Source organism: Patella vulgata, chromosome 8 (genome assembly GCF_932274485.2).
Source record: "Patella vulgata chromosome 8, xgPatVulg1.2, whole genome shotgun sequence".
NCBI lineage: Eukaryota > Metazoa > Mollusca > Gastropoda > Patellidae > Patella > Patella vulgata.
In genome coordinates this window covers 31,220,144-31,241,675 of record NC_065886.2, presented here as the reverse complement: position 1 = coordinate 31,241,675, position 21,532 = coordinate 31,220,144, and the positions used below count along the sequence as shown (strand labels likewise).

The 21,532-nt window shown below is 37.4% G+C and overlaps 1 protein-coding gene across 3 annotated transcripts; it reads left to right on the top strand.

Annotated features, from left to right (window-relative positions):
* Window positions 1–65: 65 nt before the first annotated feature.
* Window positions 66–11,088, top strand: LOC126831120 (ELMO domain-containing protein 2). Of its 3 annotated transcripts, none has more exons than XM_050561759.2 (8): window positions 66–88; window positions 1,842–2,032; window positions 3,032–3,164; window positions 4,271–4,400; window positions 4,927–5,060; window positions 5,707–5,775; window positions 6,473–6,606; window positions 7,304–11,088. In XM_050561759.2, exons 2-8 carry the CDS (start codon window positions 1,876–1,878, stop codon window positions 7,453–7,455), a joined length of 909 nt encoding a protein of 302 aa, XP_050417716.1. In that variant the 5' UTR covers window positions 66–88; window positions 1,842–1,875; the 3' UTR covers window positions 7,456–11,088. The 3 variants fall into 3 exon arrangements, with proteins under 3 accessions (XP_050417716.1, XP_050417715.1, XP_050417714.1); XM_050561758.2 differs by lacking the exon at window positions 66–88 and adding an exon at window positions 99–384; XM_050561757.2 differs by lacking the exon at window positions 66–88 and adding an exon at window positions 99–877.
* The last annotated feature ends 10,444 nt before the right edge of the window (window positions 11,089–21,532 follow it).

Genomic DNA, 21,532 nt, shown 5'->3' with positions numbered 1-21,532 from the left:
ATACTAATCTAATGCCTGAATGGGTAATGAAACAAATATTTCTATTGGTCGTTTCTCTAGGCAACATTATCGAGTCACTTCCTTACTGGTATGGCGTGTATTGCTCTTATTGGGAGTCATTGCTCATTCATTATTTTGAGGTTGCAAAACATCCATATCATAGCATAATATGTCACCACAATTACGCAGTTAACTACTGCCAATTGGCAATGAGTTTGCGGGCTACATACACACACTAACATTAATTTTTTATGTTTCTTTTGGTCTAGATTTTCTAGGCTTAGCTCTATATAATATTAATAATGTATATTTTTTGTTATTGTAAATGTAAACACTACGGACTACGTTACTGAGACTTCATGAAATTAAGATGAGGAAACTATAGTAAGACGAGGTTTTGGAGATACATAGTTCTTTCAGGCAATAGCCTATATATCACGATTTTAACTGACCTAAAACTACTATATTTTAGTCATAGTGACAACAATTGATAATTGTGATTTATTCAATTTCCTGAACAACCTTACAAACAATTAAATCTCTAGGCTACTGCCAGAGTGGAATTGAAATGATCTGAGTGATTATCAGTATCAGTGGAAAGTTCACAAGCCTGTTACTGGGCAAAGGTTTTCATATCAAACGGACCAATATATGTTGTTTGTGGCGAATCTCGCTCACAAGTGAAAAATTTAAACTACCTAGTACCTGGTACTCCGGCTGGTACCACCGTACTTTGTCATTAGATTAGGTTAGATATAATAAAATAACCATAGGATAGTGCCTATTAGTATTTATTTATTTTTTTGAGACATTACATGCGTTAATAAACATACTTCCAAGACGGAAACAAATAAAATCTTTACTAAAATAGCATACGGTAAGTAGAGTACGGTAGGCCTACATAAATATGTGTAAATGAATCTTTGTTACATTGGAGACAAGATCAGATCTTGTGGCGCAAGAAGGAAGCAGTCCTTCAAATAATAATCCCCTAGAAACACATAACAAGACAGGTATCCCTTGCAAACGTCTATCTTTAAGTTAAATTTTAAAGTAAACTAAAAGCAATATTTGAGTAGATTTTAGTATGGATTAAAGATATGGTATTGAAACTAGATAATGTAAAGGGAATATGCTGAAAATTCCAGTCAAATTGCTTCACTTTAATCCGAGAAAACCTTATTTTAATATCACTGTAGCCTCCAATTCTCAATTGTCATTGTTACAGCTGTCACGATAATTGATAAAGTCTTGCTTATCCATTTTTGTGGTTAGGCCTAATTATCAACAGGCTTTGAACAGCAGATCAGATTCAAATCCAATGAAAATCAAGAGTTGATTATGGTCTGATTAATAGTTTATATAGCATTTCAGACCCAAAGAAAGACCTGCAATAGGCAGATTTACCTCTTGCATAATTCATGTTTAAAGTTGTGAAAAATTTGATATTTTCAGAAAAATGCAAATGATGCACAGAGACTTTAATAGATTTTGTCAGTCTGTCTTTAATATTTGTGTAGGCCTACTGTATGTTGTATGTTTTGATGGGTAGGGAGCCATGGTGGCTCATTGAGTAAGATTCTGGTGACCTAACCAGGACGTCTTGGGATTCCTCCTTGTGTTAGACCAGAAAGTTCCCTTGGACTTTAGTGTGCACATAAATAGATTTCTCTCATACTTAGCACACTGGATGGTGTATGCCCATCTTCATTAGCCCAGTCAGTGCAGAAAAGTAGGATGTTAAACCCCATTCCATTTCCCTTTGCTGAGTAGCTGTTTTGTACCATCTTTTCTAAGGCTAAACATAGAAATGTTACCTGTTTAATGTAATTTATTTTCAGATTGTACAATAAATTGTCTTTACCTGTTAATCCAATGTGGTCAGAATTATGGTCGAATTTATGGAGCTCGATATTCTTCTCCATATTAAGACCGATGTTGAAGTGGATTCTAAGACGAGTAACAGGAAAGTGTGAATTATTACGAATAACCTATGAAGAGAATCATGGATCACAAAGAACCAAAAGAATAGGTAACTAATTTATTGACAATTCCAAGCTTGTACATAACAAGGAGTCGGGTCACCTGTCCAACCTCATGGATTTTTTCCAGCTCCTCTAGTTGCCTCCTACTCCTAATGTCCCTTCGCGCAAGTAAATTATAGAGATGGAAATTGTGCTATATAATAGTCCCAAAATAATGTACCCTAGTTAATCTGATTAAAATACAGATCTATATTTCGTTTCCTTTTTTATACTTTCGATGGTTTACACTACATGAAGATCTGACAGGTTGTAGAGGTCATACGAGTGGCTTTTGACCCTATGATTTCAGACATTTGATTAACCAATCAGCGTTGATGTTTCTAGTGGGTTACCCACAGTTGCGTGCACCTCACTCCAAAAACTTGCCGTAACAGACTGTTTCATTGGCTAGTCCCTCACATCATCGAGAAGGATGGTTATATAATGACTCTTCCACGTCCTAGTGTAGTAAAGACAAGTAAAACAAAATTTTGAACTATAAAAAACTAACAAATAATATCTGTGTTTTAATCAGATTTGTACCCAAGTTTGTGTTGAGTAGATGTTAAACCCCATTTTTTCTTCTCTATTCTTTAGCTTAATTCCCAGTGTAGAAGTAAAATGTCTAATAGCTTACATTAATTATTCAAGGGAGGTAATAATTATAAAGATGGAATAAAGGATCAGACTAGTAATTCTCTCGGGGGGGTTGGATGGCTGAATGGTTAGCGTGCGCGCGCTGTATCATAAAGTCTGTCATTGAGTCGACTGGCGTGGTTTCGAATCCCCGGTTGTACGTGACAAGGAGTAGGGGCGCCTGTCCAACCTTGTGGGTTTTCTCCGGGTCCTCTGGTTTCCTCCCACTGCTAAAGACCCCTATGCGCAAGCGAATTATTGAAATAAAATTAAACCATATGTTAGTCCCGAAATGACCTAGTTTGTGTCGCGTGGACGTTAAACCCCATTTCTCTCTCTCTCTAGTAATTCTCTCCCTGTTTTATTTTAAGAAAAATCCCTGAAGTTATCTCATCAACCCTTTGTAAAACAATTGATTGTACCTGAAAATGTCGATGTTGAAGTGGCAGAAGCTACAAAAGAAATAATGAAAATAAAAGATATTGTGCCTGAAGTTCATTCACGGTGAGTTTCATGGTGTTTTTTCATGTAATGATTGGAGCCATGGTGGATCAGTAAGGGCACTGGCTCACTAACTAAACTGGTCTGTCATTGAGTCAAGTGGCATGGCTTCGATTCCCTGCATGTACATGACAAGGCGTGGTTTCCTCCCACTGCTAAAGACTCCTATGTGCAAGTGAATAATTGAAATAAAGCATGTGTCGAATGGACATTAAACCCCATTTCTCTCTCTCTGGAAGTCTCGGGTCTCAACCCCAGTTTTCCCAGGATGATTTCCCGCTTTTCAGTGGAAGACCTGGCAAGGAACAGAATCTGGTTATTCGGATGTGATGATAAACAGTGTAGCCTGAAAGGAGTGGTAGTGGCTCAGTAAGTAATAGGTTGGTCCCGTGTTCCATCCCAGCATTGGCTGAGTTAGTTCATCAGGATTTTCCAGCCTAGTTCCCTTTTGTCAGTGGTACGTGTCAGGGGAGCTGGCAACGTGTATCATTGTTGGAATGGTACAAAATGCTGAGGTCCCATGTCCACATTGGCGTGCACGTAAAAGATCCATTGTCAGTTCGAATTTGAAATAAGAGTAGGCCGTTGTGCTGCTGTACTGGCACAGTGCCCCTAATAGCATTGGCATGTACATTATATAACCCTTGACAGTTTGATTTTGATATAAGAATAGGCTGTAGTGCCTCTGTTGAGGTATAGGTGAATGTCTTGACCGAGTTCAATGATTGATATTCCCCATTAAAGTTATGAGCTAAGCAATTTCATTGGTCAATGCTTTGGGACAAGATAACTTTGATTCTAACTGATGGAGAGTGATGAAACTTAGAGTATAGTTTCACTATCAGGTACTTTAAAAAATTTTTAAAACCCAACTGAGTTTGATTGTGAACATTTTATCCTTAGACTAAGGATCCTGGAAAAGATAAATGTGCAATTAATAAATATGTGTCATCTATTTATTTGGTGATGTTGGCAGTGTAGATCACCCTCACTGTTGGCTTGTTGGATTTCAATGATGACTAGGTAAAAATACCCAAGATCCACTGGCTCACTTAATGTCTATGGGCCTCATGTATTTAGTATTTATTTGTTTGTCTTTTTTTAAATAGATTTTCATCAAGTTTTAGTTGTTGTTTATCACAAGTTGTTGGTTATAAAAAATTAAAGAATGAAGTTGAATTGATGAGAACCACACCCTATTCAAGTGATAATATACATCATGAAAATAAACTCTTACAGGTAATTTATTAAAAAACAATTGTGCAACATGTTTTTTATGCATCCACGGCAGTTGTCAATACATGGAAGTGCCAAGTTCTTTTCCAACCAGATTCCCCATTGTCAGTGGTGGGTACTCAGATGGAACGGAAAACTGAAGAGTAGACAAGTAAGGCAAACAACTTGATCCTTGTGTTGTCTGAGCAAGTTCCCGGAAGTTTCCAGCATGGGTTTCCATAGTCAGTGATGCAGTACAAATAGACTGGTCATTTGGGTGAGATAAGAAAACCAATGTCCAGTGTACACCATGGTGGGCACGTAAAAGATCCCTTGACAGTTGGAATTTCAAGGCGTATGTCCTTCTTCATTAGCCCAGACGGTGCAGAATTATAGGATGTTAAACCTCATTTCATTTCCATGAAAACCAAATAACTTGTAATTAGATTTTTAAACATTAGAATTGAAATAACGGAAATATAATCACAATATGATCAATGAGGATGTTTCTGTAATTTCTACAAAACTAAAATTACTTTTCTTCTTGTAGTTATGGAATTTATTGATGCCAGACACAAAGTTAGAATCCAGAATAAGCCGACAGTGGACAGATATTGGTTTCCAAGGAGAAGATCCAAAAACAGATTTCCGAGGAATGGGCATGTTAGGATTTAACCAGCTTTTGTAAGTCATAATAAACAAAAATTGATTTTATTCAAGTACTGTTTCGGTCACGGGTTCGCTTCTGGTGTTGGCCGAGGAAGTTAATCGTGATTTTCCACCATGGTTCCCCCTTGTCAGTGGTGCAGGATGGAGGGCCGGACAAAGACAGCTGTCTAGTCGTTTAGATGGAACAAAAAAAACTGAGGTCCTGTGTACACTTTGGTGTGCACGTAAAAATAATGAGTAGGCTTATACTGCCATACTTTATTATTATCACAGGGATGTGATTCGCCACCTCTAATCATCCAGTGTACCATGTTTATTGCATGGACTGGAGGTTGGCCATCTCTGATCTAGATTAACTGATACTTAACTCTTGTTCCATTCCTGTCATGCAGGACAGAGGACCTGACAAAGGTAAAGGGTCCAGTAATTTGTGTTGTACAGAAATGTAGGGTGGCACATTACCCACTGACAGTTGGAAATCAAGTAGGTTGTGGTGCCGCTGTCAGGGCAAAATTTTCTTCATTAGCTTATAACACCCCATTCCATTTTTTTTCATTCCCCACTTAGGAAATCCATTTACTATAATTTGTCTCAGTTTCGCTAATAGATTTATATATTATTATTGTTAAGGTTTTTATTTTTTTATTTCATTTTTTTGTAGATATTTTAGTGAAAATTATACAAAAGAAGCGAGAAATGTTTTATCTCAATCCCATCATCCACAATATGGGTAAAAATATAAACTTTTATTTTATTCTGGATGTATATTGTCGTCACCCTTGTCCGTACATCTGTCCATCCACAAATTGTTTGCGGACACTCTACAAGTCAAAATTCTTATCCGATATTGATAAAACTTTAAATATAGGTTTGTCTCCAAAAGATCTCAGTTCCTTTCGATATTGGCATGTATGGGACCGTAACTTCCTGGATTATGGCCCTTGATTGTACGAAAAATCACATTTTAACTTGTGAACCCTCTAGTGGCTCAGTAAGTAAGACACTGATTCACTAATCAGGAGGTCGCTGGTTTGCCCCAGAGTTGGCTGAGAAAGTTGGTCCTGTGTAGACATTGGTGAACTGTTGGATTCAAAATATGAATAGACTGATGTGCTGCTCCAAATCTAGGGTGCCATCCACATTTCCGCCTCATAATGAATGTAAACATATGTAATAAAATGCATATAATAACACTGTCTGAGTGCCCAGGTAGTATTGTATTGCCTATATAGTTGTTGGCCGATCATTATCTCATCAGAAAGCAGTTCTATTCAAGTTGACATAAACCCATTTCATTTCCTCAAACATAATTATGTCCCATTACTGTATATTAATATTATATTGTAGTATATTTTATATTGTAGGTATTCATATATTAATAGTATATTGTAGGTATTCATATATTTATAGTATATTTTATATTGTAGGTATTCATATGCTATAGTTGGTATTAATTTAACCAGTATGATATATACCCTGTTGAAAGGGGGTAAATTACGAACACATTTCTATAATTTAAAACAAGCACCTGTCACTATACAAGATTTACATGATGTTTATTGTAAGTTATTTATTTAACTTGAGTAGTGGGGGTGAGTCGAGTGGTCTAACCCATCTCATCGAGTCAAGTGACATGGTTTTGATCCCAAGCATGTACGTGATGAATAGTAGAGTCACCTGCCCTCAGGCCCCCCCCCCCCCGTACTGGTAAAGACTCCTAATTAGAGCCAGTGACTTTTTGAAGTAATGAAATGTGCATGCTCTTGGATAGCTGAAGCTGGCAATTTGAAGCTAACCCATTAACAAGGCCAAGATAAACCAATTAAGAAAAACACGTCACGAAGCTAGCGAGCTAGTGTTTTTTAAAAGGATTATTTGCTCATTATTTTATGATCAGTAGTGGAATATCGCGTTTTATTAGTGAAATAAAAGTGTTATTCCACTGGCTAAAGTAGTCCATGTTGTTTTTACCTAAAATGATTGTAAAATCATAAAATAAATAGAACATTTGTCGTTTTGTCGCGAATAACATATTTTATTTCATCTCTAAGCAAGAAAACGTTTATATTTTCACTCATGCTACGCATTTGTGAAAATATAAGTTTTCTTGCTTCTCGATGAAATAAAATATTTTATTCACTCTAGAACGACAAATATCCTCTATGTCTTTGTGTTCAGGCGACAGTGAGTCAAGTTAGCTTAACGACCACCAACCTTATTAAATGGGCTAACTAGCTCGCTATCTTCATATTTTTCAGGTTATTTGTTTCAAGAATTTAATAAATTCTGGTTTAGAGAAAAACCTAAAGATATCATGGAATTTGGAAGATTAAGAGATAAATTTAATAAACAAATTGCAGAAAGACTGCAAGAACCAAGAACCATTCTACAATATAATAATAAAGACTGAGACAACCTGTTTTGATTCTAGTTATATACCACCACAACTTTTATATTCTCACTGGGCCAATAAATACAGCCATATGACATGCAGTGTGCTATGAAGGAACTTTCCTCTGACCTACTCTTAATTTGTATTCTAACCTCCAGGGTATAAAAGTGGGCCTTAACACCAAGGCTGGACAGAGTTAAATAGTTAAAAAAAAAAATTAACTATTTAAATTAACTAGTTATTTTAATAAGGAAATCTAGCTCTTTGTGAGTTCAGTGCGATTATTTTCAACTTATGGACACGTATATGAACAGAGACAAATGGCTTTTTGTAATGAAATGGCATCTGCAGTCAGTTTTTTGCATGAAAATAGTAAAGATGATTAAAAATATTGGAAAATTCTGTATTGTTACGCTGGATAAACGTGTAGAAGGTTATATGAACATGAATATCTTTAATCTAGATATTGCTATTTGTTTTTGTTCTGTTGTAATTTTGACTAGTTAACTCATTAATTTTAACTAGTTAATTTTAACTAGTTATTAACTAGATATGACAAAATTTTGACTCCGTCCAGCCCTGCTTAACACAATTCTGTTATGGCAGTCATCTTTGGCCCTGTTGGTGCAGGAAAGTAAAATTTTAATGTTTGACTCGATCTGCAAACCTATAATGTTAATTATAGACAGATATACACTTCACAAAGCAAGTTAACACATTATATATAGCTATTTTAATTATTTCAATCATTTCCAGGTCACTTTAATATAAGTAATACAAATGCCGTCCTGCTGCGAGAAGTGTATATTTTATCAGGCTGAATATCATGGCAAATTTCATATGAATCATCTATTTCTACCCTTGGGCCAGTAAATATGAGTGATATCAGATCCCTGGTCTTCATCTATTTTAACGAGTGTAAAACCTATCGCAGGTTTGGTGGTTGTATATATTATATTCTTGTAGAGCAATAAAATAATCCTAGAAATTTTTTATGGTAAAAAGTAGATAATCTGGTTTTAGTCTTTGTCAGTTTTTGTACACAGTCACTAACTATTATATGTAAGCAAACGTGTTAAATTCTATGAATGGATGTTTGTTGTAATAGACATATCCATAGGCGTAGAGGAGAGGTGGGGTGGGTGTGGTGCTGTATCATTCTTGCTCGAAAAAAACGGCGGCAGTGCCCAAAAAATGAACTTTTCCAGATAGCACCCAATCAACAGTCTGTGAAATTCACTAAGAACCAAAATGTTTACATTGACTGATCTCATAGTGTATTATTTATCATCACGCCTAATTAATAATTATCGTATACGTCCACACCATAGTAGTGAAACTAAAACATGTTGATGTAATACCACAATAATAGAAATAGTAATCTAGCTGTGAGGTGGGATTTATGTTGATGGGTCAAGTCAAACATCATCGGACCAGATAAGAGCAAAATGCGAATTGCATGTAGTTCATAATCAAATTTCGCACCAGTCGAAACAATGAAAAATCTCAAAAAATAATGGCAAGTAGTGCCTAGCATAGCGAATTTTCTGGAACTGCAGTTTGAGTCTGAGAACTAGACACCCTGAATCAAAATCAGAATTGTGTGATTTTCTGAAACTCTGATCTCCAGTTGGGAATTGCATCACCCCACCCAATGGTCAGTAAACATCCCAGATTTCAGCCAGTTCATTTTACAGGATGGAATAGTTGTAATTTTTATATTTTTACTTTTATATCCACTGAACTGGGTATTATATCTCGTCCCACATAAGGTTTTGTAAAAGTCAAACGTTCTGTATCATGGGTATTTCCTGTTTCCTTTTTTCATCATTTGGCCACTGCATCACCCGAAAAAAAAAAATTTGTCCCCTTCCCCCCAACTCGTATGCCTATGGACGTATCAGTGTTTTAAATAGTCATGCTGGGCATTATTGGCATATTTATGATAATATCTAATTTTTCATAGCTTAATCCAAGCTAAAATGTACCCAAATTGATTTAAATTTTTAATAATGAGCTAGTTAATTAATAGTGATAATAAAATTGTATAAACATTTATCAAAATTTACTCAAATTCAAATTTAACATTTATTAAGAAAACAAAAACAATCTCCTTGTTTATATTCAACAAGAAGCCCAACCAACGATTTTACCTGTAATTTTGGGTTGGTGATGGCTTGTTTATATCATCTGCAACAGATGTTTTCAAATTATACTGAATGGAATTGAACAATTTTTGGACTGATACTCCTTTAAGAGATTTAATTTTCAAAATTTTGTATTTTGCAAGAGATTCAGCAATCTGTTAAATGATAATCAAAGGCTTAAGGAAATAAATCGATCCTGTTTCACCATGATACATTTTGTTTAATTTTAATGATTATGTAAATGTTTACACAATTATGCAATTTTTTTAAGATCTATATACTATATGTTGTTGTTTGTTAATTTTGTAGTGTAGAGTGTCATGCATGAGACAGAATATGCAGAATAGACATAATTTCACATTAACTTTTAGTTCATTATGTAAAATGTTATTCATATTGTTATCTTAAGACAGAATAGACATAATTTCACATTAACTTTTAATTCCTTATGTAAAATGTTATTCATATTGTTATCTTAACTGTATTTTTAAAGTGCTAATCATGTTTTTGACTTGTTGAAGTTTGATTGAATTGGTTATGTGTTGGGACACTAACCATGAGGACCCATTTGTTAAAGTTTGAATTATTTCTGTGTTATGATGAAATCTGTTTTACATTAATGAAATATATTTATATATAATAATCTAGTCAATGTATTTATTCATGTATCAACAAACAGGGTAAGTTTTATAGTTGTAATTGCTTCTATATTAATAAGACAAGGGCACAACTGCTGTTATAACTCTACTAAGCTCTATTGATGTAGGCTCCTAAATAGTAACACACTTACATATAAGGAATTGGTGGAACTAATGAATATTAATGAGGTATAAGAATAGATTACTATTGGTATATACATGGTATAGAAACTATAGGACATTACAATAGTGAGTGGGGAGGGTATATAGTGACTGAAACCAAACGGCTTTCAATCAATCAAAGTAAAACTGTCTCAATTTGGACTACAGTTTGTGTGAATTGTACATTTATCCATATATAACTATTTCATGGTTCTAGTTAAAGCCGATGATCGCCATTTGTATATTTGGACAATAATTTGTAATGCTTCATGGCTTATATTCCTGCTTAAATGTACTCATATTGATTAATTAACATTTGATTCAGAAAACAAAACCAAAATATGAAGCATATCTCTCGGCATACATTCATTTGTAATAAAAAAAACCCAAGCCCATTAATAAATTATCCAGGATTTATAGGTGAGGTCGACTTGATTACCTCATTAGCAAAGGGGATGCTGAATGTTGCAAAATTCATTTCATAATATCTTTGTAAGTACTGAATGGTTTTGAACCATTTTTGAACTGATATTCCCTTTAGAGATAACATGTGCAAGGAATTAAAAATTTATCAAATTGACGATCAGTGGGTTTAACTGAATTTGTATTAAAATTGTTATTTTTTTTTCTCATTTTCGTGGGCATGGTTAACTATTAACATTCCACTGACTAAACCAACACAAATAAAAAAAATCACAATAGAATTAATTGTCTCCCTTTATTTTTGTTTTTAAACACCAACATGATGTCCACTGGGTTTATTCGTATTGGCATATCAGCTTTCTTTTTTTTTCTTTTTTTTTTTTAAGTAAAAATTAGCAAAACGGCATAGGGTGAAATCCGTCGGCTTTCTTCGATGAAGGTCTGTTTTTATAACAAGCCAATTCATGGTGGTAAAAGACTTTGTTTCGAAAATTTGTACTTAAACAGTATTCACAAATTTAGTAGAATTGATTTGGTTGTCACCTAGAATTTGAAATGTGTTCACTTACCAATATATCATAATGCGAAACTTAGTCGATTAAACCAATCCCATCCCTATGACTATGATGAAGAGAAGGTAAATGGTCTGATAAGGGGGAAAAAAATTTCATCATCAATGCCACCATTCGTTGCAAAGTATGGCGCAGCCCATGTCCCCAGATTGTTGTACCCGAAAAGGCTATTCACACAAGAAGAGCTGGGTGTGATGGAATATGCGGATGCCGCTTCTTACTGTAACACTCAATTTCGCAAGAAGTAGGCGTCTCTAGATGTTAGACCGTTACGGTCACTAAAAACGACTTTATGCGAAGTAACCGTCCACTGATGCATTGGCACTCCAAGGGGATCCAGGTAATTATTCATCAGAGGAAATGATATAAAATTGGGTTTAACGTCTTACCTTTCTACAACCGGGATAATGAAGATGGATATAAGCCATATAGTATGATAATAATTAAGATGTGGCGCATAAATTTATAGTCCTGGCACATTATTGTATATCGTGCTAGCGTTTGAAAAATATCACTCATGCGCTGGCTTACGCCACACAGTTCTAGACATACGTAGGCGGAAGTTCTAAAAAAAACTGCCGACCACTTTCAAATTTGCCCTTTTTCTCCAAGATCCTTGAAAAGGTTGTCAAATTGCAACTTGTCACTTCGTAGAACGAGACAACCTATGGGATAAACTCCCGTCTGCGTATCTAGTAGCACACAACACAGAAACTGCTCCCAATGTTGGTGCTACTGGATTATCAGCTGCCTTTGACACGATTGACCATAAGAAGCTTCTACGTCGTCTTGAGTTTGATTATGGAATCTGTACAGTTGCCCTAAATTGGTGCTCCTCATATTTGTCTGGAAGGTCACAAGCTCTAGTAACCGGAAAAGCCGTCTCAACCCCAGTGACTCTAACGTGGTGTGTCTCAAGGATCCATCCTTGGACTGATATTGTTTTGTCTCTACACTAAAACCCTAGTGGAGCTGTTGAACCGACATCTGATTACCCACAAATGCTATGCTGATGACACCCATCTCATCGTCAGCTGCCTTGTACGCTATGTGATCATGTCAAGACTTGATTACGGAAATAGTCTGTTAGCAGGAACTTCGAAAGAACAGCTATATCGTCTTCAACATATTCAGAACCGCTGTGCCAGAATCATCACGACGACTAAACGGCGTTCTCGCATATCTGCAGCTCTTAACTCTCTACATTGTCTTAGAATTCAGGAACGGATCGAATTTAAAGTGCTCTCTTTAACATTTCAAACTGTGTCAAAAATGGCCCCACCCTATATCTAGAAGATATTGTTTACCCATATGTTCCAACATCCATCCAGTTCCCCGCGTTCTACTGATCAATGTCTGCAAGTTGGTCATTGTTGGTGTTTAAGAGAAGTGGTGCGTTTATGTGGTCGTGAAAACCTGATACACATATACTCACATGTGCGTTATCCGATGTTGTTAGATTAAATAAGTATGCCCCAAGCCCCACTTGTGGGAAATCCTGTACCCGCTCTGTGCACAATGATTTCAGTCTCGCGGTTATATAGAACCTAATAATGTAATATCAGACAAGTTGAATTAAAAGCTCAGATAGTCACTGAGTGGATAGTGGATGTGGACTGGACAAGCAGGCATGTATATATGATGTTATCGAAATACATATTGTTTCATAATGTAATCTTTTAGATTAATATGGGCAATTTTGAAATGAAATGGGGTTTAACATCCTACTGTTCTGGATTAAATCGGTTAATGAAGACGGACTTACGCCATAGAGTGTTCTATATGAGGGAAATTTTGCCCGGACAGCGACGCTACTATACTCTTATATCTAATTCCAACTGTCAAGGGTTCTTTTACGTTCATGCCAATGTGTACACGGGACCTCCCATCCAAACAACTAGACAGCTGTCCTTGTCAGGCCCGCCGTCCTGAACAATTTAGGGTTTATCAAAGATTTCTGTAAAAAGTCCCTTAATATGTGATATGTCTGTTAATGAAGATGTGGGTGTCCTTGGGGGTTTGTAAAAGTCCTAAGTGATCGGTGGGTTGTAAATATTGGTATTCAATGTCCACTTCCACCTAAGTGATATCGCAGTCAATGTCTTTGCTTGATATTTTTTGTGTGTTGTTGGTCTTTTGGGGGGGGGGGGGGTGCTGGGCATTCATTCATGGAAAAGGGTCGTGCAAGTAACTAATGGTGATGTTGACACGTCTTTTCTTTTTATCTTTAAGGACAACGAGACTGCCGTAGCGGTACACCGCAGATCTACCTTCTCACAAGTAAAGAGAAGGTTGACACTGGACTGTTATTCTGAATCTTGGATACCCGTAGTCTGCTTTCAAGATTAATAGTTGTTGAATCATTTTGGTTTTGGGTATTGTCATCTTTAGCTCTCTAATTCGTGTGTAGCCTCTAGACCTTTGGGTAGAGTGTGGGGTGACTTTCCATTGTCTTATTTCTCCAAAATCAGAATTGATATCCCCGAAGCACTCGTCGGTGTACGATACTGGAAAGTCGTAGACTAGAACCTAGCAGAAACGTTTGTGGAACTAAGTCTTCGTGAACATGCCACTCGTCATCCTTGTAGTAGATCCTAAACTACCGAGAAGGTCAGTTAGGCATTTCAGGGTGCCTGCTACTAACCGCCAAATGGCAAGAGCGGTACGTCGAAATAAGGTTTGCAGTTCCCAGTATTCCAGTTTGGAGTTATCTGGGGATTATTGAGTAATATTCGACGCGCTCGATATGAGTTTCTGCTGGTTTCCCCGGGGACAACACTAGATCCATATTGACGCCGGTAACTAGGAGACTGGAAGACTGGTGAAAACGTTAACAGGGTGAAAACTAATTAACAATCGATGAACCCCTGGTCTAAAGCCTGACTCACACTATGCAACAACTTAAGCGACGAGTTTGGCGACAAATATCGCCGCAACATAAGTGGAGTGAGCACATTACACGACGACTTTGGCGATCACGAAAGAAAAATCCTGTCATGTGCGACTGTAGCTCTACGGGGTAGACGTGATACTTTCGCCTAGGCGTTTCTCCGACTTCACGTTGTGGAGAGAGAGAGAAATGGGGTTTAACGTCCGCTCGACATAAACTAGGTCATTTCGGGACTAACATATGGGTTAATTTTTTTTATTTCAATAATTCGCTTGCGCGTAGAGGTCTTTAGTAGTGGGAGGAAACCGGAGGACCCGGAGAAAACCCACGAGGTTGGACAGGCGACACTACTCTTTGTCACGTACAACCGGGGATTCGAATCCACGACAGTTGACTCAATGACAGGCCGTATGATACAGCGCGTGCATGCTAACCATTCGGCCATCCAACCCCCCTTCACGTTGTGGAATCTCAAGACCAAATTGTTCGCTACTCCTGGCTCTAATAGTCAATATAACACAACCGTAGGTTATTATATTCCCTACTTTCAACACACATAACATTTGACAATTTATTAATAAATTCCGGACATTTTCGTTGTCATTAAGTATGGTTTTACGTATACACTACGCATGGCATTTCCGAGAATTCAAAATTTATTCGACAGCTAACCGCACATTCGAATCCAAATTTAAATTACCCATTTTACCATGGTATGTTTTCCCGCTTTTAACACATACTTTGAACTTATTATCTCCTGCTTACATTTTTAACAACACAACACGAAAAATCCAGAAACAGTTTAAACCATTGCATAATCTAAGCTGACCGCTATATTGATGCGCAACATAAGTGATGCGCTGTAGTGGCTGCTCCTGTTTAGTTTAGCTCTCCAAGTTTTGTGTATTTTTGGCTACTAAATTTAGTTTATGCATGTGAAAAGTGGAAATATGTGTGTATAAGGTTACATGGAACACATTTGTGAAGGAATCATTGTCATTATTGGATTATCTCTTGCAGTATTTACTATTTTCTGAAAATTGGAATACATTTGAAGTGTTATAGAGTAATCAATGAAGCATAGAAACAGCCATTTTATTAGACTTGGGTTTCTTTCCTATTGTTTTAACATGCTCACTTTTAATCCAGTTAAGTATAACTCACATGTGATTAAGATATCTAGAGAGGAACTCATTTCAAAACAACAACTTAACACTTTATCTGTTAACCAGTTTAAATTTTTACAAGATGCAACACTACATATTCTTAAAAATGTTCAATCTAAAACACGGCGTGGGTGTTCTTCTGGTCTCACAAAGAAAGCAAAGAAAGCCAGGAAGAAAACAAAAATATCATCATCATTGAAAATTGGTCTCTTGAATGCACAGTCGGCTCGTAATAAGAGTGTTAAAATATATGACTTAGTAATTGATTATGACCTAGATGTATTAGTCGTCACAGAATCATGGTTTAAACCTACTGGTGACGAAGCAATAATTGCTCAGATAACACCCCCTCTTACACTTTCGTCCATCAACCTCGGCTTACATCTAGAGTAGGGGGTCTTGCAGTAATCTATAAATCCGTAGTTCCAGTAAAACTCAACGCATCGTCAATTGATCTGCCCTCGGTCGAGGATCTCAGTCTGACAGTGAGCACCCAGAACAAATCATTCAACCTTGTTTGTATTTACAGGCCTTCACCCTCGACAAAGAATACATTTTCATATCCATCGTTTTTGGGAGATATTACAAAACTTTTTGAACAGTATCACATATTGGATACAATGTTTTTGGGAGATTTTAATATTCACTGGAATAAATCTGATAGATCCGATGTGAAACAGTTTATTTCCATTGTTGACTCTCATTCTTTGCGGCAACATGTTCAACAACCAACTCACAGGTCTGGTAATACTATTGACTTAATCATCACCATGAAGACTAGGAAAACATTCAGAGTGTCATGGTAGAAGATAAACAAATCTCTGATCATTACCTGATCCTTACTGAATGTAAGATTCAGAAACCAGGGAAGGAACAAAAACATCTTGTGTGTAGGAATCTTAAAGTTATTGATTATAGTAAATTCAGATCTGACTTGCTAAATTCAACTCTTCTTCAATATCCACCCCAATCTGTGAATGATCTTGCCACTTTGTACAACAAGACTCTGTCTGACCTTCTAGACTCACATGCGCCTCCAAGAAACAGAACTGTAACTGTCAGGCCTAATACACCATGGTATGACTCAAATGTTCCAGAAGCAAAACGTTCTCGGCGCCGAGCAGAGAGAAAATGGCGTAAATCTAAATTGGAGATCCACAGACAACTGTATTGCTCTCAGAACTCTCACTTAGCCAACGTTATCCGAAAAGCTAAAAGTAACTACTGTTTAGCTAAGCTCGAGTACTGTGGTCAAGATGCACGCAGGATACACACATTCATGCATTCTCTCCTGGGTAAGAAATCTGAAACGAAACTGCCTTCTTCTGATAATTCCAAGAAACTAGCAGACGAGTTCAATCGTTACTTTGTTGACAAGATCAATAGAATCAGAACCTTGCTTTTTGAATCTTCTGACAATTCAACCTCAATTGATTCAACAGTTGAATTTTCTGGTGGCGCACTCGAGAAATTTCAGTTGTTTTCTGAAGATGATGTCTTAAAGATAATCCGTTCATCTAAGCCAACCACTTGTTCATCAGATCCCATTCCCACACCTCTAGTGATTCAACTTGCAGACGTGCTTCTTCCTACAATAACTTTGATAATAAATAACAGCCTTCAAAAAACATGCATTGGTTAAACACCTACTTAAGAAACCTTCGATGGATAAGGAAATATTCAAAAACTATCGTCCTGTATCCAATTTGCCATTCATTTCAAAGATATTGGAAAAAGCTGCAAACATTCGGTTGAACGATCATTTGATTCGGCACTCACTGTTAGATCAGTATCAGTCAGCTTACAGACAAGGCCATGCAACCGAGACAGCTCTTCTCAAGGTCGTGGATGATGTCAGACATATTGTTGACAGAGGTAACTGCTGTTCCTTAGTAATGTTGGATCTTTCAGCCGCTTTCGACACGATTGATCCATTGGTGCTCCTAAAGAAACTTCACGTAGAGTTTGGCATTACAGACGGTGTCCTTGCATGGTTTGAATCTTACCTTCTCAGCCGTAGTCAGTCGGTACAGATTACAAACACCGACTCAGATTCTGTTAATCTTTCGAATGGAGTTCCCCAAGGTTCTGTGTTGGGACCAGTGTTATTTGTACTTTACACAGTCAGTGTCGCCAATACACTTAAAACGCACCAGCTTATGTACCACTCTTATGCTGATGATACACAAATTGTTGACAGCTGGAATTCCACAGATCATCAGGATTCATTTAATAGAATCGCATTATGTACAAAAGATATCAAATCATGGATGACCAATAATATGCCCAAACTCAATGATGATAAAACAGAGGTCATGGTTATTGGTACCAAACAACAACTTTCTAATAAATCTGCATCTACCATCCACATCGCTGACTCTCAAATAAATATTGTTAACTTGGTTAAGGATCTTGGTGTCCATCTTGATTCTGAGCTTAGTATGGAAAACCATGTCAATCATTTGTGTAAAGTCTCCTACTTCCATCTCCGGTCTATCCGACAAATTCGACATCTTATTACAAAGGATGCTGCGCATACTTTAGTCAGATCATTAGTTTCCTCACGACTCGACTACTGTAACAGTTTACTCTATGCTATAAATCCGAACCTGATAAACAAACTTCAAATTGTGCAAAACACTGCATCCAGGATCGTCTGCAGATCTGACAGAAACTGTCACATTACACCTGTTTTAAAAGAACTGCACTGGCTACCAATCACCCACAGAATCGATTTCAAACTCCTGTGTATGGCCCATAAATGTTTAAATGGAACAGCCCCAGAATATCTTAGTTCAATGCTATCTGAATATATCCCCAAACGCACCCCAAGGTCAAAAAATCATCACCTTCTAACAGTACCAAGTTATAGATTTAAATCCTTTGGGTTTCGACGATTTTCCCACAGTGTGCCAAAACTATGGAACTCTTTACCCGTAAATCTCAAAACTTCGCAATGTTTGGAAACTTTCAAATCAAAATTAAAATTTCATATGTTTGAATCCTATTATAAACCTGCGCCATGAGAATACCGTTTGGATGGAATGCGCGCAATATAAATATTCATTATTATTATTATTATTATATTGTTTCATTTTAAACCATTTATTTAAAACCTAATACCGACCCACACGCAATTCGCGAATTAACATTGGCCATTCAGTTTTAAATGTTCCTGGGGCAAGCCTTTGCCCTAAACCTACACGCTCTCTTGCGATTTACACAGGTTTTTACAAAACAACACGAAAATCTGGAAACCGGTACATTGCTTAAGCTACTCGCTATATTGCAGGACCCCGTGTTTCCTTTAAAACCTTCATTAGAACCTTATACCGACCCACACGCTATCCCGCGAATTTAAAAAGGGTCATTCAGTTTTAAATTTACCTTGGGCAAGCCTTGGCGCTGAACCTAAACGCATTTACTGCGATTTTACACAGGTCCATACCTTAGCCTTACCCGGTTAAACACATATACATTACTTGAACAGAACAGTACATTACATTCATTTACAAAATTCACGTCTAAAACACCCCTCTAAACTTTCGAAATGTTATTACGATCTATGCATCCGAATAATTCTTATGGAGTTTTGCGTCAAACGCGCAAACCCTCCATTTCCGAACGTTCTTCCTGCCTAGACCGGAGACATCATTTGTTTTCTTTTACCTAGCTTTACTGTTTCAATTTTAGGAATCTTATTGATTCCTACGTTTATAGAAAATTACCTATGTTTAAACCTAAACCTTATTTTTCCCCCATTTACTTAGATTTTCTTAATTTAATTATTTTAACTTTTTATCGTCCTTTTTACCGATTATTTTTTAGCAAATCCCTAACCTCTAAAATTCCATTAAATCTACCCCTTGGTCTTTTTGGCTTTCCATGGTCAGTTTATTAGGAAATATATACCTACCTAAAAACGACTGGAAACTTCTTCTTGTAAGGATTTCCTCCAGGCATCCTCAAGTCAACGACACCAAATAAACGTACCTGTGACACTATGGGGACAGATGTGACACTTTCTTCAAGGCCTTTCTTCGACTTCACATTGTGGGATCAATTATATCAATCATCAATTAACTGACGCTGGAACACCGTTTATGTTGTTACTAAGTTTACATAATTAAACAAATACAGCAAACTACAAAGTTATGATAGTACTTTTCGAGTTATTCAATTATCCACGGTCTGAGTTTAATATCCTTTCTAACTCAAACCTAACGGCTTAAACGTGGCAAGAGCCACATACTTCTTGCTAGTTCTACATAAGGTTCGCGCTATGATAATGTGTTCACCCCATAGCCTCATGATATCTGAGAGTAAATCAAACCAGCTCCCTCCTATAGAGGAAGTATAATGCGCCAGTTATTAGGGCGGGCTATTACTATTTTTGGGTAAGTGTTTCGTATAGGCATCGTTTTACGTCAAAACTATTCTAGTTAATTGTACTAATCTGTGCACGAGATAACTGGACTATAGTACCCTACTTCCAGCAATGGATACTGACATAACTGTCGGCGAGTTAGTCTAAGATAGTAGTAGAATAATGCAAGCTACTTCATTACCCTAGTTTTCGTCACACTACAATGTATATTGGACTATATCACTATTGAGTATTATTACTGTTTCTACCAAGTATACGACAGCTCACACATTTAATAAGTGCCAGAATTGCAAACTTAATTTCAATTAGTTAGGCCTAAATTAGATTACCCGAGTCACTTATACATGCCACAGAAAAAAATTCCGAGAAACCTCGTGTGTGGTTATGTCACATGAGACGGATAATCAAAAATGATTGTTTTAATATACTATTCAAAAAAAGTAGGGGATATTTGATTTTGGGGGCATAATACTAAAATATGCAAATGACTACGAAAAAAGTCACTATAGAACCTAACAGAAGAAACATTTCCAGTTACATGTGACGCCCAAACGCACCAATAGCTTCCGCATGGAATGCAGGTGATGCTTGGGATCATCATGGGGGTCCAACCCAAGATTTGCACGACTCTGACTTTGAATGTTACAGTCATTGTGGCATTGAATTCCAGGGTGGAAACATCAGTTTAATTGTTTTAGTGACCAGAAAACAAATTTTGATATGCGTCGGCTTACCCAAAATGAAAGGTTACGTGCCCTTGGCATGCTACAGATCGGCACAACACAGGCGGTTGTGGCGCGGACGATGAATGTTTCTCAGTGATACACAATCTGTACAGGACAGACCACGCTCAGGTCGACCAAGGGCGACAACTCAAGCCCAGGATCGATTTATCCGTACCTTGGCCTTGAGAAATCGTGTCATCACAGCAAATCAGATCAGCGCTCGTCTTCAAACAGACACTGGTGTGAGAGTGAGTGGCCAGACGATTCGGAATCGACTGCATAGGGGTCACCTTCGCACCCGACGTCCTCGCGTGATCCCTTGTTTGAGAGATCATCACATTCAGGCAAGACGTCGTTGGTGTAGGGATCGTCAACACTGGGATAATCGACGCTGGAGCAATGTGATGTTTTCAGATGAGTCAAGGTTCACTGTTGATTTTTTGGACAGACGTAGGAGGGTGTGGCGTCGTCGAAACGAGCGCTTCCAAGACGTTAACGTCATCAGACATGATCGATTTGGGGGTGGTTCTGTTATGGTGTGGGGAGGCATCACTGTTGCTGAAAGAACGGCTTTACATGTTGTTGCAGGGCGTGTTACAGGCCAGTACTACCTGGCAAACATCTTGGCAGTCCATGTTGTGCCGTTCGCACGACGTCATGGCCGCCGTTTCATCTTCCAGGATGACAACGCAAGATGTCACAGGGCCAGGATCGTTACAGGTTACCTCCAACAACAGAACATCACCACATTACCTTGGCCAGCACTGAGTCCCGACCTCTCCCCTATCGAGCATGTCTGGGACATGCTTGGACAGAGGTTACGTCAACGTCAACAACGTCCTGCCAATGTCCAAGAACTTGCTGCTGCGTTGCAACAGGAATGGGACAATCTGGACCAAAATGACCTTAGACGTCTCATTAGGAGTATGCCACGTCGGATCAATGCTTGTTTGGCAAACAGAGGAGGATTTACCCGTTACTGACT

What these genes read in the sequence shown, in the direction of transcription:
- LOC126831120 (XM_050561759.2), top strand. Translation starts at nt 1,876, where the DNA reads ATGTGGTCAGAATTATGGTCGAATTTATGGAGCTCGATATTCTTCTCC. An exon ending in ATGAAAATAAACTCTTACAG is followed by an intron (nt 4,401 to 4,926) that starts GTAATTTATTAA and finishes TTCTTCTTGTAG; the next exon opens with TTATGGAATTTATTGATGCC. An exon ending in TCCCATCATCCACAATATGG is followed by an intron (nt 5,776 to 6,472) that starts GTAAAAATATAA and finishes TTTATATTGTAG; the next exon opens with GTATTCATATGCTATAGTTG.